Below are 16,833 nucleotides of genomic sequence, written 5' to 3' on the forward strand. Positions count from 1 at the left end.
ATTTTTAGATATATTTTGAAATATTTTGTCACATGACTTGATGTTGGCATTTAAAAATGTGAAAAAAGAAATAAATGCTGGTTTTAAAATTAGTTTAAAAATGGATACGTCAGCATTTTGTTTTTATTCTGATTTAAATACTTAGTTTGTGCTCTACAACACAATACAATAAAACTTTATTTATATAGCACATTTAAAAACCAGAGGTATGCCAAAGTGCTTCACAGAACCAATTAAGAGCAATAATAAATACAAATATACTGACAGGTGGGACGGGTACCTGATGTGAGGTATATAAGACTGCCTACAGCCTCTCTATACGTCCTCACATCTCTCACCTTTGATCACAGGGAGTTACTCTGGGTTTACAGTTCTACATGTTAAACCTCATCAGTATCTTATTGACATATGTTTCTTGTGACATTGTTATACATCCCTCACACTGAGTGAAATCAATACCCAGAAAATGCTGAAGTCTGCCCAAGTCTTTGTTGTTACTGCAATTTTTTAAAGTGATTGTTTTTCAATATGTAATGGAATATGTTTGCAGACAGTAATTTTTAAAGAATTTAACCTATTTGCTCTTATTGAAAGCTTTTGTTTGTCTTTTGTTTGAAGTCTAATGAAATAAAATTAGGAATTTAGTGTTTTTCAGTTTTAACAATGGCTTAAGTGGTCTGTTACACATCACTTGCAATACTGGGCGGCATCGATCCAACAGCATTTTCTGAGTCCAAGACCTAAAAGTGAGTTAAGTTTTGTTTAACAAAAAGCAGATTTTAAGAAGTATTTTGCTTTTAATAAGAAAAAAAAAAAAAAAAAGCAAGATTCGGGGCTCGATGGCAGTGAGGAGGAGCGAGCCCGGGGAGCCGTGAAGGATGCTCCAGGGGCCGTACAGTAGCCTGGACCGGGACCGGCTCCTCATCCGGCTGCCGTTCAAAAGCTTCGCCGTGGGGACGGTTCTGCTGCCGGTGACCGGCTTCATAGCCTGCATTTTCATCTCCCTCTGGTACCACTATGAGGACGCGACATACACGCACTGTAAGGTGTCCAACTACCTCCCGTCCATCAGCTCCGCCATCAGCGGTGTGCCGCAGCGCTACATCTGGCGCGGCTGCATCGGGCTCCACTCGGCGCCGCGGTACCTGGTGGCCTTCGCCTACTTCAGCTTCTACCGCAGCCGCTTCGCCAACAGGCTGTCGGAGCTGCTGCTGAGCGGGCTGGCGCTCCTCTGCAGCCTCGCCGAGAACACCGGCCTGGTGATGCTCACGTACGTGTCGTCCACGGAAACCTACAGTGTTCATAAGTACGGGTTCATCACGTTCATAGGGAGCTCGCTGGTGCACATGCTCATTACGTGCTGGCTGTGGTACGTCATCAAGAGACACTACGTGAGCTCAGAGGAAGTGACATTATATCTCTTCCTGTTCAACATCAGCTGCTGTGTGATCGCCGCCTACTTCTTCAGACGCCACAACAAATACTGTGAAGCAGGAATCTACTCCCTGTTCGCCGCCTTCGAGTACCTGGTGGTCTTCTCCAACATGGCCTTCCACATGACGGCCTTCTGAGACTTCGGGAGCAAAGAGGTGACCGTGGTCACGCCGCCGGAGGACAAACGATACTGAGCAGGAGGGGGCGGGCAGATATAGATATAAGGATAATGAAAACTGTGACATGCCACATTACTGTTTGCTAAGTACCACCCTAAATGAACATCTAATAATATACCTGTTAAAAAGGCCATATTTATACTCCAAGCTGTAAAATGTGTGATTATACATTTTGTTTATTTGCTAAAGGAACTGAAATTTTTGTCATTATCAAAGGTAAAGAGACAAAAGTGCAACAAGTTAAAATTTCAGTCATGTATTCCCATCAGATTCACGAAAGCCGTTGTAATTTGGGGTTTTCTGTGGGTTTTAATTAGTTCTTTGAAGTGTCCTTTTTCCAGGATCGATTATTGAGCATAACCAATCATATCAGACATACAGGATGTGCCTTTAATGGCTTAAAAAAAAACAACAACAAGAATTGGGTGCATGAGAATATCTAACTCTGGTTGTTTTCCTTTTAAGCATAGTCCACACATTTTCATTAGGGTCGGGGAAGGTGATTCCTGAAGCTTGCCTTATCTATTCCAAAACCAGGTTTAGTTTTTGGATTGTTGTCCTGTCCAGCTCTTGATTTGAGAAAAAGTTGACGAATTTGGAGGTAGTCCTCCTCCTCTAATTTTCTGCCAGTATTGCTGGAAGCAAAACAGCCCCAGAGCATGCTGCTACCACCACCATGCTTGAAAATTGCTACAGTGTTTGTCCATTTGAAAGCCACACCTGTGCTCCTCCAAACATACCTCTTTATTGTCTCAATCTTTGTCACATCTTTGACCATAAAACATTTTTCCAGAAGGCTTGTTCACATGTGGACAGCCAACCCGTTCTCACTCCCGACGCGTAAAATAATGACGATTTGTCACGTCCCTTAACTTCTCATGCTGACGCCTAAGGTACCCTTCCACGTTTTTATGTGAAGCTGTGGGTTGTCAATTCATTCCAATATGAACCCGCTCGCGGCGATCAGAGACGCTTCGAGCAGAGGCTCCAGCCATCCATTTACTCCAATAATAACCCCGTCACGGCGAAACATGACGCCGTGAAGCACAATCTAACTGGAGAACCGGGGACCCTCTCCGCGAACGGGTTTTTCTCCCTAATTTAATGCTTTCTTTTAATGACATCGTTAACATTTCTCAACAAAAACACGTGAAAGTATCACTGATAATTCAACAATAAAATCGCTTCATGTTGTGGCCATCACACAGTGTTTTCCAAACTGATTCACGATCTGAAAGTGCGCAGATTTAACGTACATAATCCTTTGTTAGGTTTATTATTTTCATTTCACACGTAAAACACATTTATAGATTCATTCACCACTCCTGTTAGTTTTGGATGCGCTCGGCTCCAACCAATCAGACCAATTTACGCAGACGCACTAATCCCGTAACTGCACACTACCCATAATCCTCAACCGCCGTCGCTATGGAAATGAAGATAACAACAGCTTGGTGCTACCCGTTCTTCCTTTATTTACTCTAAAATAATAACCAGCGATAATACGAAATTAAACTGGCCCAGTGTTTAATTATGTAATTAAAAATTGCAAATTTTAGTATTTTATTTTTTATTTATATATTTATCTACAGCGCGCCTTTAGCGACACGTCAACAGATCTTAAGCAAGGCGATTGGATGGTTTTTACTGCAATGCATCTTGGGAGTCGTAGTAAATGTATCTTTCAACTCACGGTCCTGCAGCGAAGTTTTCGACTGGACACGAGGCAGATCCTAGCTAAGTAAGTTGTGATAAACTGTGGGTAATTTGCATGTTCACTGAAATATTAATTTCAGTGATATTAAACTGATATTAAACTTGAAATGTTTTCACAGAGCAGTCTGTGTACCAAGAGAACTACTTCTGCAAAAGTTTATTTAATTTTTTTTGTGATGTATTCTCATGTGTAAGACACTTGCTTGGCCACCCAGCTAATGTTAGTACTGCTCTATTTTAGCAATGTATCTTTTCTGTAATCAATTCAGGTTTTTTTTTAACCCTATTCACGTAATTAACTCAATATTAACGACTTTAATCTCGTAATTGATTTTTTTTTCTAAATATGGTGTAATACTGCCTCGTAATATAAGTTATTTCTTTGGTCATAAATTATTTTTGTAATCGTTTCACCAAAACAGACCTGAAATAATCCCTACATGTTCCATTTTCATTTGCAGAAATGACAAAGCCAAAAACCAAACCATGCCCTTCCTGTCAGGCCCCAAACACCTGCAACAGGAAGACATGCAGTGGATGCCTGGGCAGCCTGAACCTAAAGGAGGGATTGAAAAAAAAACAAGAACAGTTTAAAAACAGTAACTGGGCTGCCTCTGTTAAAAAAAACAGAAATGCGAGCAGGGTGGTTAATTCAGCCCAGTTGTCAGTAAGTTTAAAAGTTCTGATCTAATAAGTGGTTGGTCTGGTAGACAATTCTTTATTAATCACAGTTGTCAATGTTTTCTTGTATATCATGAAGTAAGAAACTAACAAGACATGTATATACACATAAAATATTAATTTATAAAAGAGCATAAATAAAAAAGTTATTCACATCAGAATAACATCATCACACTAAAGACATCCAACTAGAAAAAACTTGTTAAAAACTATTTTTATTTAAGCTACTTCTGATTTTTAATTTAATCGGCTATTAACTGAGAGACAAAACATTTTAAGATGGATTTTATCATACATTTACAGGTTTGGTCACCATAAATACTTTTTAACTATCGACAACAATAAAACAACAAAGATGTGAAACTTAAAGGTTTGTTATACATCAATTTGCTTACATGAAAGACTGGCTGCATGTTTTTCTTTGTTGTTCTTGCAGGTTTCAAAGCTACATGCCCTGGGCTACCAGCCAATTCTGTTTCTTGGACAGTTTGACCGTAAGGGCCGTATAGTAGGGGACGTGATCACTCAGATCGAACCAGCGGAAGGTGCTGCACGTGACATCCTCATGAAGATGAGGAAGCTTTATGAACACCTTCTGAGAAGTAAGATATGCTTTGTCCATTATCTGTAACCAGGTGTCCTTATCAGGTAGCCTATCCTAGCTGTCTTTGGGTGATACTCATGGTACACCCTAGATAAGAAGGCAGATCATCACGGGGTACATGGAGACAAACAAGATGGTGAGGATGAGGATAGTTAACAGTCACCAGCTATTCTATTCTACTCTACTCTATTCTGTTCTATTCTATTATTCAGCCAAGGTTCAGACCAGTAACCTTCTTGCTGTGAGGTGACAGCTGCCCTACATGTCCTGTTGCTAACATGAAAATAGTGTTATATCTGCCTTATTACCTCCCCATGTGTCGGTCACATCACCAAAGCTAGCCATACTGAACCTCTGGTGTTACCCACCTGAACAATTTTGTATGTGTGTGTGTGTGTGTATATTATGGTCTTTCACACTCATGTTTATACAAATGTAATTGTACAAATCTTCACGAAAACCAGACCTGATAATTCTCTTCGAGACTTTCTAGTATAACAAATGTTATATAATGTTACCAATATGAACACCAAGATTCTTAAATAACTTATATACTTCTTAAGAGGTCACCTGATTACCTCCCTGAGGTCGTTAGCATCACCATTGTACAAAACTCCTAAGTCACAGTACTAGCTTGAAGTGTCAAATGTTATTCACTACAAAGTCAGGAAAGTAGTGTCATCAGAGGAAAAAGTCATTATCTATCTGGATTTATAGTCACACTCATTAATTTATTAATGTACAATGTAGAAAAGCACTACAGATGTCACACTACCCTAGAGGGCACTTGTACTGAATGATTTGGGTCAGTGAGGGTGTGAGATGACTTATTTGATGCCAATATTTACCAGTTGTATCTTTAGTAAAAACTTAACTGAAAACATGCAAATCACTACTTATTATGTGTTTATGTGTACTGTACATTTTTTCAACCCATTTTAATGAATGTTTCATATTTAACATTTTTCAGAATTACAAGCTTCACCTCCTGCTAAAAGTTCTCCACCAGCAGCTGGACCATCCTCTGCTGACAGTGTGGATGCTGGACCAGTCCCAGACCCAGAGGCTCTAAACCAGGAATTTATTCTTCATTTAGAGCCTGTACCAACATCTTCCCTCTGTCAGCCTCCTGCATCCTCCTCTTCATCTCTGCTTCCTCCTGCATCCTCCTCTCCATCTCTGCTTCCTCCTGCATCCTCCTCTCCATCTCTGCTTCCTCCTGCATCCTCCTCTTCATCTCTGCTTCCTCCTGCATCCTCCTCTTCATCTCTGCTTCCTCCTGCATCCTCCTCTCCGTCTCTGCTTCCTCCTGCATCCTCCTCTTCATCTCTGCTTCCTCCTGCATCCTCCTCTTCATCTCTGCTTCCTCCTGCATCCTCCTCTTCATCTCTGCTTCCTCCTGCATCTTCCTCTCTGTCTCTGCTTCCTCCTGCATCCTCCTCTCCATCTCTGCTTCCTCCTGCATCCTCCTCTTCATCTCTGCTTCCTCCTGCATCCTCCTCTTCATCTCTGCTTCCTCCTGCATCCTCCTCTCCATCTCCACATCCTGCATCTCCCTCAATTTCTACGGTGTACACCTCGGATGTCCCAAACAAAAAAAGGACAAGGAAAGGTTAGACGTTATGGTATTGTAAATGTACGAAACACATGACAGGTTCGTTAAGTTTGTTAAGATTTCTTTTTCTTAATTTTTGCATTTTTTCCAGTTTTACAGACCTCATGTAAATATTTCATTTGTTATTTTTCAGAATGCCGAAAACACCGTACACAGAAGATTTTCAAATATGAAGAGATAGTAGACAGGAGAGTTGTAAATGTAAGTAATTTAGCCTGCTGTTGTGCAGATTTGTTTGCGTCTTTGGACTTCCCGGATTTGAACTGTGCCTGATTGAATATCCATAAGCTTTTGTATTTGATGAATCTACACTAATTCAGCCACTGAGTCAGGATTTCACTCCAAATAGGACATTAAATAAGAACAGACCACCTGATACGACCTGGTCGTGCTGCCTTCCTGATGTTTACGTTCTTTAAAGTCCTCCTGACATCATGCTCAGAAGGAGTGATTGATGTGGAGGTGCTCCTTCCCATTCAGTAACATCTGCTTCAGTTAGTTTAGCTTGTGAGCCACAATGTAAGCAGTGTTGCTTTGCTGACATGCACTCGATGCTGCCAGTACAAGCATTGTAGTGGTTCTTATGTTTTTGTAAACTAATTGTATAATATATTGAGCCATTCAATAGTATACAAATGTTTATAAGCTCCTTTTTGTATGCAACTTGCATGTCTTTCTTAATTAATTGTTTGTTTATATCATGTTTTTCAGGAAAAAGAAGAAGTTAAAGTCAAGTGGAAGCCTTGCTCAACATGGTATGTAGTAACAACTTTGTTGGACGGGAACAGACATTCATATTGTTGATAAATAGTTATCAACTCAATTTGAATTCATGTATTTGGACTAAAGTAAATTGGGAGCTTTTAGCTATCGAGCTCCTCTTCTGTGAGGAGCTTGATAGCTGTCCACCTCCAAAGTCCATTATGAGTTTTGGAGGTGGACATGGTCAACACTTTTAAGAGTAGGCATAAGACTTCACTTCTTTACAGAGCTTATAGTTAGGGCTGGTTCAGCTCAGCCCTTAGTTATGCTGTAATAGGACCAGACTGCTGGGGGTTAGTGTCCCCCCCCCCTCTCTCTCTGTCTCTTTCAGGGTTATGCAGGCTCAGTATTGGTTGAAGATGCAGTCACGTCTCCTTTTACTGAAAACTCTCCCCCTCTCCCTCACCACCATCTGTAAACATACATGTCTCAGTAATGCAGTTCATGCATGTTACTAACTAAACTTCTTCCCTGGAGTTTCTGTGCTCTCTCATCCAGCAGGTTCCGATGGATCGTGGCTGCTGCTGTGGTCCTGCTTGACATCTTAAAAAAAAGAGGGGGAAGGAGATAATGGGAAGATAAAAAAGAAAAGAGGAGAAATAACAACATCGTCTCTAATAGACAATGGTTGGTCTGAACGCGGAGTTAAGGGACGATGGAAACTCGTATATAATGCCGACCCCGGACTCACAGCTTATTGCGTCCCCATATTCACCTAATTCCCACCATCAAGCTACAGCCACACCGAGAAAGGGAGGAAGAAAGGGGGGCGAAAGGAGGAGGGGGGAAGAGGGGAGGGAGAGGAAGCGACTAAAGGCGTCAGCACCTATATAAACTTTTCTACCCTGTTATTTTCTATGCGGACTTTTGTTCTCATCCTTTTCTCTTTTCTACCCTCCACTTTTATCTCCTCGTTCTCGTTTCCTCCTATTTTTCCAAAATCATTTTTCGAAGGTAATTGGTTTCCATTAAACTTGACAGGTCAATCCTGAGCATTGCTTTCATCATATATAAACTATCATTCAACATTTTTACCGCCCTCAATATTGTAGCCCAAGACAGTTGATTACCCTTTTGCCTGTGGAGGAAAAATAACGTTGCCTAATCCCGCTCGCTAATATACTATGCAATTTCCCCCTCGAATTCATAGGATCTCCGTCTCTTTCATATAACCAACCCGCCGTCTTTATATGTTCTACTGGGGTAAACATATTGTAATCTGGCCTTGTACATAATTTTGCAGTTTATATTTTATAAGATCCATAAACTTCAGTATTTTTAATTTCAAAAACATGATGTTAGTATGGTCTCTAAATCCTGCTTTATTAATCATCCTGATTGCTTTTTTTTGAATTTTACATAGTGGTTGAAGTGCAGTTTTATATGTGTTTCCCCAAATTTCCACACAGTATTCCAAATATGGCAATATAAGTGAACAATAAAGTACCCGGAGTGATTTGGAAGGCAAAAAATATTTAACTTTACTCAGTACGGAGATGCTTCTTGACAGTTTGGCTTGTATATGCTTTATGTGAGGTTTCCAGCAGATTTTGTTATCTATTATCACACCCAGAAATTTTGTATCCGAAACTTGCTCTATTTCAACATTGTTTACTAATAATTTTGCTCCTGCATCTTTTTTACAATTTCCGAATAACATAAATGTAGTTTTTTCCAAATTTAATGATAACTTATTTCTATCAAACCATGTTTTCAGTTTAATCATTTCTTGTGTGACAATTTCCAAAAGCTGCTGTAAGTTCTCTCCAGCACAAAAAATATTTGTATCATCTGCAAATAGAATAAACTGTAGTATATCTGATGTTCTGCATATATCATTGATATAGAGGATAAACAGCTTTGGTCCCAATACTGACCCCTGCGGAACTCCACAAACAATGTCCATACACTCTGATTGATATTCCCCAATTTTCACAAATTGCTGCCTGTCTCTCAAATAACTCTTTACCCATTCTAACACCACTCCTCCTCCACTCCTCACTTTATCTTAATGTGTACTTAATATTGTCACCATGTGTTTTTAAAAAAAACAACAACATGATTTTTATTTTGTGTTATCAGTGCTGTCCTGGGGAGATATGAGGTCTTGTGTGACTTAAGGCTAATTCAGCTAATTGTTATGCATTTGTTTTAAAAAGTTTGTCCCTGATAGGGCTTAATCATGCCATGTCTTTTATGTTAAAATCTTTGAGTGTATAGGTCCCGGGAAAGGGTTGTGCGGATCTTCATCTTGGACTGCAGCAAAGGAGTCGTCCAAAAAGTCCACTGGGAAGTTGGATGAGGAGGGCATGGAAATAGCTATTTGTCGCCACGGAGTCCTCTTAGCTGCATTGAACATGTTTCGAGGGGAGATCTTTGCTTACCCCCTTTTTCTCCAGAGGAAGTTGGCAGCTAACGTCCCAGGACATATTACGTTCCTTTGCTCCGATGTGGCCTGTAAATATTTCCCCTATTTAACCAAGGTGGCTCAGCAGTGCCCTGAGCTGAGGAACCTCTTGTCAATGCGTCCTTTTCTCTCCGTCATGCATGCAAAGGCTCACACTTGGAAATGCGAGGTATACTGCAGCTTGTAGTTTTGGATTAGTTTCAGACATTTTGTTATAAGGTTGAATGAATTCAGCAGTCATATATTGTGACCTCCTTTCTATAGATCAAATGGGGAGGTGCGTTTCAGGATGGGGCCGGTTCAACAGTTGGAGAAGAGGTGGAACAAGTAAACAGTTTCCTGTCTAGGGCGGCCATCACAACGAAGTACATGTCTAAAGCAGGTATGTGTCTGTGTCTGAGATTCCACTCAGTCTCCTGCTCATTCATTCTTATTTGTATACTAACTGAAATGCAGGGCGAACAGACATGCTGACCCTCCTGGCTTTGGGGTGGAACAAAAGGAAAGTGGAACAACTGGGCCGCACTTTGAGCCAGAGATGGGCAGTAACGCATAACGCGTTACTGTAATCTGATTACTTTTTTCGAGTAACGAGTAAAGTAAGGGATTACTATTGCAAAAACGGTAATTAGATTACCGGTACTTTCCCGTAGGAACGCTGCGTTACTGCATTACTAAAACCGTGATTTTTTGCGAGAATGTCTCATGACAGTGACGTAAGCGAGTGCGCCGTTAGTGGCAACAGCTGTGTGCAGATCAACAATGGATCATATATCGATTGTGGGAGAGAGTATGAGCGTGCAGCGTTTAAAGCGTGGAAGTACTGACCTTACTTTGAGTTTGATTCCATAAAAAGTGACAAAAACATTAGCGTCCATTGTGCGTGGGAAGAAAACTTCTTTTTACAGCGAAAAAAACCCCGTAAACTTCCAAGCAAGCACCGAGTGTGCAACGACGTAATGGGAAACTCACAGAGAAGCTCGCGGATTCTTCAACTGACCGCGGCACACCTGCACCAGGGTAAACCTCCGCCTACCGTAGTCCTGCTTTACAGGAGCAACAGGACCGCTGAGTCTTTGACTTTATTTATGTTCTGTTTTACTTGCATCTATTTGAAAGAATGAGTGTAAACACAAAAAATATTTTATTTTATGTGCTGGAATGTGCAGAAAATAGGTTTAAATGTTAAACTAATTTATTCAACTCAGAGAATGTTGCATATAATTAAATTTTTGCTTGATGCATAAAGTTAAAAGATTAAAACTGATAAAACAAGTTAAAAAAAAGAGACTTTTCCATTTGATTACATTTTGTATGATGGATTATGCAGAAAAAGTAGAATTGGGCTGAAAGATCTATCGCTTTATCACCTCTTCAGGTTGTAAATCGTGTTTTTAAAAAGTAACTAAGTAACTAAGTAACTAAGTAATTAATTACTTTTAAAAATAAGTAATCAGTAAAGTAACGGGATTACTTTTTGGGGGAAGTAATCAGTAATTAGTTACTGATTACTTTTTTCAAGTAACTTGACCAACACTGGAGATATCTAAAGGTGATTTTTTTTTTTTTTTTCAAAAACCATTTTAATGTGTGTGGTAATGGGGGAAAAACACCAATACTCTTTTAATGTCAATATGAATGACATTTATGAATGTATTCTTAGATCATAAGGATCCTTAGAGAACAAGTGGAGAGCCTGCATGCGACCAGAAATGAGCTGGGTGTGGATGACGACACACTGCAGCAATGGGTGGCCGATGTGCAGAAATGGGCTGAAGGTGCGTCTCAATATAATGCACTCATGTGTAGGGATGGGTACCGGTGTCCGGTGCCATGATGGCACCGGTTCTGACATAAACGGTAGTAACCAGACCGAAAAGCAGCGCACATTTCGGTGCTTTTTTTTCCTGAGCTGTGATACACTTTAGATTCTAGCCAATCATTTTACATTTCCGAGGATAGTAGGCGGGGCCAGGTACATACGTTCATTTAGAGCAGAGCTACAGATTAAAAATGACCAAGGCAAAGTCTGGCTGTACTTCACAGCAAAATATGCAAACTCAGCACCCTGCAACAAGTGCTTTAAGCTGATACTGTGATATTGTCAAAGGAGGTAACACCTCAAAGCCGATGAAACACCTGGCGACGCATAGCGTTTTTTTTAAAAGCCGAGAAATGCGCCGTATTTGATAGCTTGCTGTGAGACCTCACACCGAGCACATCTACTGCGGGTGGGTTGCTTGTTATCGGACCCGGAGTTAGCAACATCCCCCAAAAACACGAAGAGGAGAGTCCTGGCCCCTAGCCCTGCCAGTGTAGCAGAAATGATGACGGATGATGACGGCAGCAGCAGCCGTTCTTCTCTGCGTGAGTAGCTTAATGTTGTTCGTGTGTAATTTACGTTGAGTAGGCTAACCACGTTATTAAATTAATGCATGTAAGGTGAACTAGCAAACATCATCATAGCTACATGCGGCTGTCTTCTTGTTTGATGGCAGATACTCCCTTCACCCTGGCCAAAAAGGCTAAAATGACCAAAGAAAAAGTGGAAAACAGTTAAACATGAGAGGTTTTTGGACAAAGTTTGTGTTTTTTCCATTGTTTAAGCACTGTTTCCAGCCAAGAGTGATGCCATAAATCCTCTATAGCTGCAGAAAAGGCTAACATTGTTATCTTTTTACAAAAAAACAGCTGAACATGAGAGGTTTTTGGACCAATTTTGTGTTCTCCATTCTTTAAGCACCGGTTTAAGCACCGTTTAAGCAACGGCACCATTTCAAAAGTACCGGTTTGGCACCGGTATCGGATAAAACCTAAACGATACCCATCCCTACTCATGTATAACTGTCACGGGGTGGAAAGGGACAAGTCATCTAAGTTTGTCTACTATGCATGTTTTGCTGCGTTTTACCTTTTTAATGTTTTAATATTGTACATTGGGTTATTTTTATGAGTTTTACTGCATGTTTTAATGGTATTTATTTGGTGACTTGTCCTGGAAAGACTCCGCCCCTACCTGATAATAAACTGATCACACCTGCGAGAGATCCCAGAGAGGCCAATAAGAGGGCCTGACAGACCACAGGAAGGGGTTCGACCGAGAGGCTTGAGAGACGGCCAGGAGTAAGTGGTGCCCAGGCGGCGGCGCCTGCAAGCCGAAGGGGCTGGTGGAGCTGGGCGTGAGGAGAGATGACCAGCGACTGGGGACGCGCCACCACCAGCGACTAGGGACGCGGAGCGAACAGGCGGACGGCAGTAGTAACGAGAGCCCAGCTTGTGCACTGCGGGAGAGCAGAGGCGGCGAGACAGCTGGTGCCGATTTGCAGTTTTAAAGAAGCGGCGGGCGGAGTTGAGAGCTCTGCCCACCCGGGGTAAGTCTTCGACTTAGCCCCTTTTATTGAATGAAAATTGCCGAAAAGAATAGTGACTGCCGCTCCCTCCCTTTCTTCAGCGTACCAGGACGCGGAATGCGGGGAGGAAGGCGAGGACTCCGCTGGGTTTCCCTTTTACATCACTTCGCTGGACTTTTTTAGTTTTGTGACTTTTATGCCGTGGTGGATGCCACTGGACTTTTAATGTTGTGTTTTATTGCTTTTTATTGTGTTACCCCTTGGCCAAGGTTGTTTTAATTCATTTTACATTCTTAACTATTTAAATATAATAAATTATATTTTTAATCTTACAGTTTAAATTGTGTGCTTTCCCTTGGCGGCTCCACTGCTCTGCCCGTTTTGAGGAAGGTTTCCTTCCTTTTAAAAACACAAAACATCTTGGAAATAAAATCAGCCTTTCCGCTCCGTTACATAACAATAGGACCCACCATGGCCTCATTAAAGAACTTAAGGTAGAATTAAGATCTTTCTGACAGTGTCAACAAACAATGAAAAATAAGCCTTGTAAAAGCAGAATTTATGGCAGAGTTGTTGCGTTTCATCAAATTGGATAGAACCTGGGTTGAAATGATGTCGTACTAGTTGGTTTTATAAACCTGAACACCAACATACTTGTTATCTAATGATAATGCAGCACATGAAGGCTCCAGATGTCTTATAATGAATGTCATCAAGTCAGTGATTACTGAGTCCACTGTAGTTTGGTGACTGTTACTCATCCTGTATTCTGATTAATATTCCTCTCACTTAAAAAGATATCAAACTGATGGCAGCCTTGGAGCGTTGCAGGCACGAATAGAGGAGCTTGTCGTCATCATCAGAGTGCGAACACAAAGTCTTTACAGACAAAATGGTGTCCCAGTTTCTTTGAAATGGACCATTTGATACTTAGTTTGTACAGCTACTTTGTAAACAGAATAAAATCAGATCCAGGTTTGTTTAAGCTGGATGTGATTTGTTCTAGCAAACAAATTGATGAGTGTAGATTAAAATGTAACTATATACATTATGTGAAGGTGTGAATTTTTTATGATTATTTACAGATAGCAACAAGAGGCGACACAGAATTCGCAAGGTCATCTTAGTTGAGAAGAAACGCTTGGCGGCTGCTGTTGACGACCACAACAAGTTCGCTGAACCAACAAAGCAAATCGTATCCAGTGATGCCCTCATCCAGACCGATATTTGGCCCTGGCAGAGCACAAGTGAACGTAAGCTCTTGATTTATAAATATCCTTTTTAAACAAACTCCCAGTATCTGAGCAGTAGTTGAATGTTTTGTTGAATGTTTTGATGAATTGATTGAAAATAAGAGCAGATGCTAAAGTCTTACTGGATCTTTTACCTATATCTAGATTGCTAGCTAACACTGCCTTCTCCCTTTTAAAAAAATGTTTAATTACAGCATCCTAATTCCTTGTGTTTGAGGTGAGGTTTTTTTTGTTTGTTTGTTTTTTTTACTTTTCTCATATTTATTTGTTTTATTCTTTTTACAGCCTCCTTTGTTGGCATGTCGGAGGATGCACAGAAGGGACTCTGTAGCCTGGTTTTAAAAAAACAAAGTGAACTGAAAGCTGAAATGCTCAAAGTAAAGGACGTGTACAAGAGAATCCTCAGCCACCAACCACTCCTGGAAATGGACTCGGAGGAGGACGTTCCAGACGATGCCACTGAGAGTGATTTGAGCACTTCTGATGAAGACTGATTGTGTCATCATTGATGTTATGTTTGGTAAAATAAAAAGTTAATCACATCTCTGTTTAATGTGATTTTTCAACAGACATTTTACATTTTGAGAAGAAAAATGGAATTTCCTTTGTGCAGTTGTTTACCCTGAATCATTCTTTCCCATCTAATTTAATGACTAGTGTACATGTTCAGATACGATAACATAATTTAATTTATGGGATGCTTTCTGGGCTGCTCAAATTATCACAAAATTTAAAAGCACCAGGCAGCACACTCACAAGTAAATTTTTTGTTCAGTGTTTTGTCGAAGAAATCAACAAGTACAATTGAGATGTTTGCTGTAGTGGTGTGTTTGTTAAGAAGCATGCCAGCACACTGGTGACAGTCCCAGAATGCACCCGAGGCAGTGACTCGCCCCAGAGCAAATGAAATTGCTTATCTGGAAAGACGACCGTCATCAAAGAAGAAGTAAAAGAGTAGGAAATAAATGGTAAGGGAAGGTACTGTGGGGTAGGAAAGAAAGGCCAGAGCTGTGCAAAATGACCTCCAGCAGGCCACAAATGTACACGTCTGCTCAAACGGTCAGAAACGAACTCCATGAGGGTGGTATGAGGGCCCGACGTCCACAGGTGGGGTTGTGCTTACAGCCCAACACCGTGCCGGATGTTTGGCATTTGCCAAAGAACACAAAGATTGGCAACTTTGCCACTGGCGCCCTGTGCTCCTCACAGATGAAAGCAGGTTCACACTGAGCACTTGTGACAGAGTCTGTAGACGCCGTGGAGAACCTTCTGCTGCCTGCAACATCCTCCAGCATGAGTTTGGCAGTGGGTCAGTTTTGGTGTGGGGTGGCATTTCTTTGGGGAGCTGCACAGCCCTCCATGTGTTCGGCAGAGGTAGCCTGACTGCCATTAGGTACTGAGATGAGATCCTCAGACCCCTTGTGAGACCATATGCTGGTGAGGTTGGCCCCGGGTTCCTCCTAATGCAAGACAATCCTAGACCTCATGTGGCTGGAGTGTGTCAGCAGTTCCTGCAAGACGAAGGCATTGATGCTGTGGACTGGCCCGCCCATTCCCCAGACCTGAATCCAATTGAGGACATCTGGGACATCATGTCTCGCTCCATCCACCAACTGCACCACAAAATGTCCAGGAGTGGGCAGATGCTTTAGTCCTGGAGGAGATCCACCAGGAGAGCATCTGCCACTTCATCAGGAGCATGCCCAGGTGTTGTAGGGAGGTCATACAGGCATGTGGAGGCCACACAGACTAGTGAGCCTCATTTTGACATGTTTTGAGGACATTACATAAAACCAGATTAATGATTCTGTATTGCATTGATCAAGGAACCAACCCAATAGGAGCTAAAGGAATCCTCTTGACATTACTTCACTCAGTAAATTTATACTATGTTTAATGTGCATTTTCTTCATCAGTTGAGAACATAACATGTTAGCGCTCCCTGGTCCTTTTTGGAGACAGATCCTGAGACAGCAGGCAGCTATGGAGAACTCGTGTCAGCTGTGGTAATTAAGGAATACTTTGATTTAATATTGATTTCATGACAACTATCCTCAGGCACATATTCCTGGATATATATAATGACATAAGTAAACTCCCATTTTAGAATCATTGCCTTCTTTGATCTGACTTATTGCCTCAGACTTTGGCCCTGTGTCCCCAAAAGTATAGAAAATCCATGACACTGAGTAAGAGGCCTTTATTATGTTATAAGTGAGAGAATTTGGTGTAACAGTGGTTGAACATGCCAAATCAATCCACAACATACTGCCATTCCCCAGCTGTAACCTGCATATGCATCAAACCAAAATCCAGTATCATAGCCACATGATAGACATAAAGATGAGGTTAAAAGGGTTGTATCATTTTGCCAGATAGCTTCATCCCAAGAAAGATAAACATTCTTCAAAAACAAAAGTTTGTGAATATTCGCTGTATTGCCAGGCCTAAACAAACCTGTTAAACTTATCAAATTATTGTCATAGATACGAACCTATTGATTGAAACAGAATAATCCATTGAAGCCTCCATCATCATCCACGATCACTGTTACTGTTCAAATTATTTTATCTCTATTTTCCTCTAGAATGTTTTGAAAATCAGCATTTGATCAACAGACTTTTTAAAAGTTTATTTTGATCCTATTGTTTACGTGTGTAATTGCATTTTTATTGAAATTATGACAGGAAAACCCTTAATCAAATTGTATCTTTGATATCTAATAATAATATTAACAATAATGTTACGTATGTAATATGTACACAATAATAATGTGCAAACAAACAAGAAAAACAAATCTGCACAACAGCAGGCTAAATTACTTACAAGTTA

At 40.8% G+C, this 16,833-nt stretch overlaps 1 protein-coding gene and 1 pseudogene across 1 annotated transcript; both read left to right on the forward strand.

Moving 5' to 3' along the window:
• Window positions 1–796: 796 nt before the first annotated feature.
• Window positions 797–3,123, forward strand: LOC120740597 (annotated as a pseudogene).
• Window positions 3,124–8,335: 5,212 nt separating this feature from the next.
• On the forward strand, window positions 8,336–14,543 carry LOC120740587. The gene is made up of 7 exons (XM_040043045.1): window positions 8,336–9,567; window positions 9,663–9,780; window positions 9,855–9,936; window positions 10,941–10,950; window positions 11,062–11,176; window positions 13,834–14,001; window positions 14,287–14,543. The coding sequence occupies exons 1-7, from the start codon at window positions 9,301–9,303 to the stop codon at window positions 14,493–14,495; spliced, it is 969 nt and encodes a 322-aa protein (XP_039898979.1). The 5' UTR covers window positions 8,336–9,300; the 3' UTR covers window positions 14,496–14,543.
• The last annotated feature ends 2,290 nt before the right edge of the window (window positions 14,544–16,833 follow it).

Source organism: Simochromis diagramma, unplaced genomic scaffold, assembly GCF_900408965.1.
Source record: "Simochromis diagramma unplaced genomic scaffold, fSimDia1.1 OVJJ01000433.1, whole genome shotgun sequence".
Lineage (NCBI taxonomy): Eukaryota > Metazoa > Chordata > Actinopteri > Cichliformes > Cichlidae > Simochromis > Simochromis diagramma.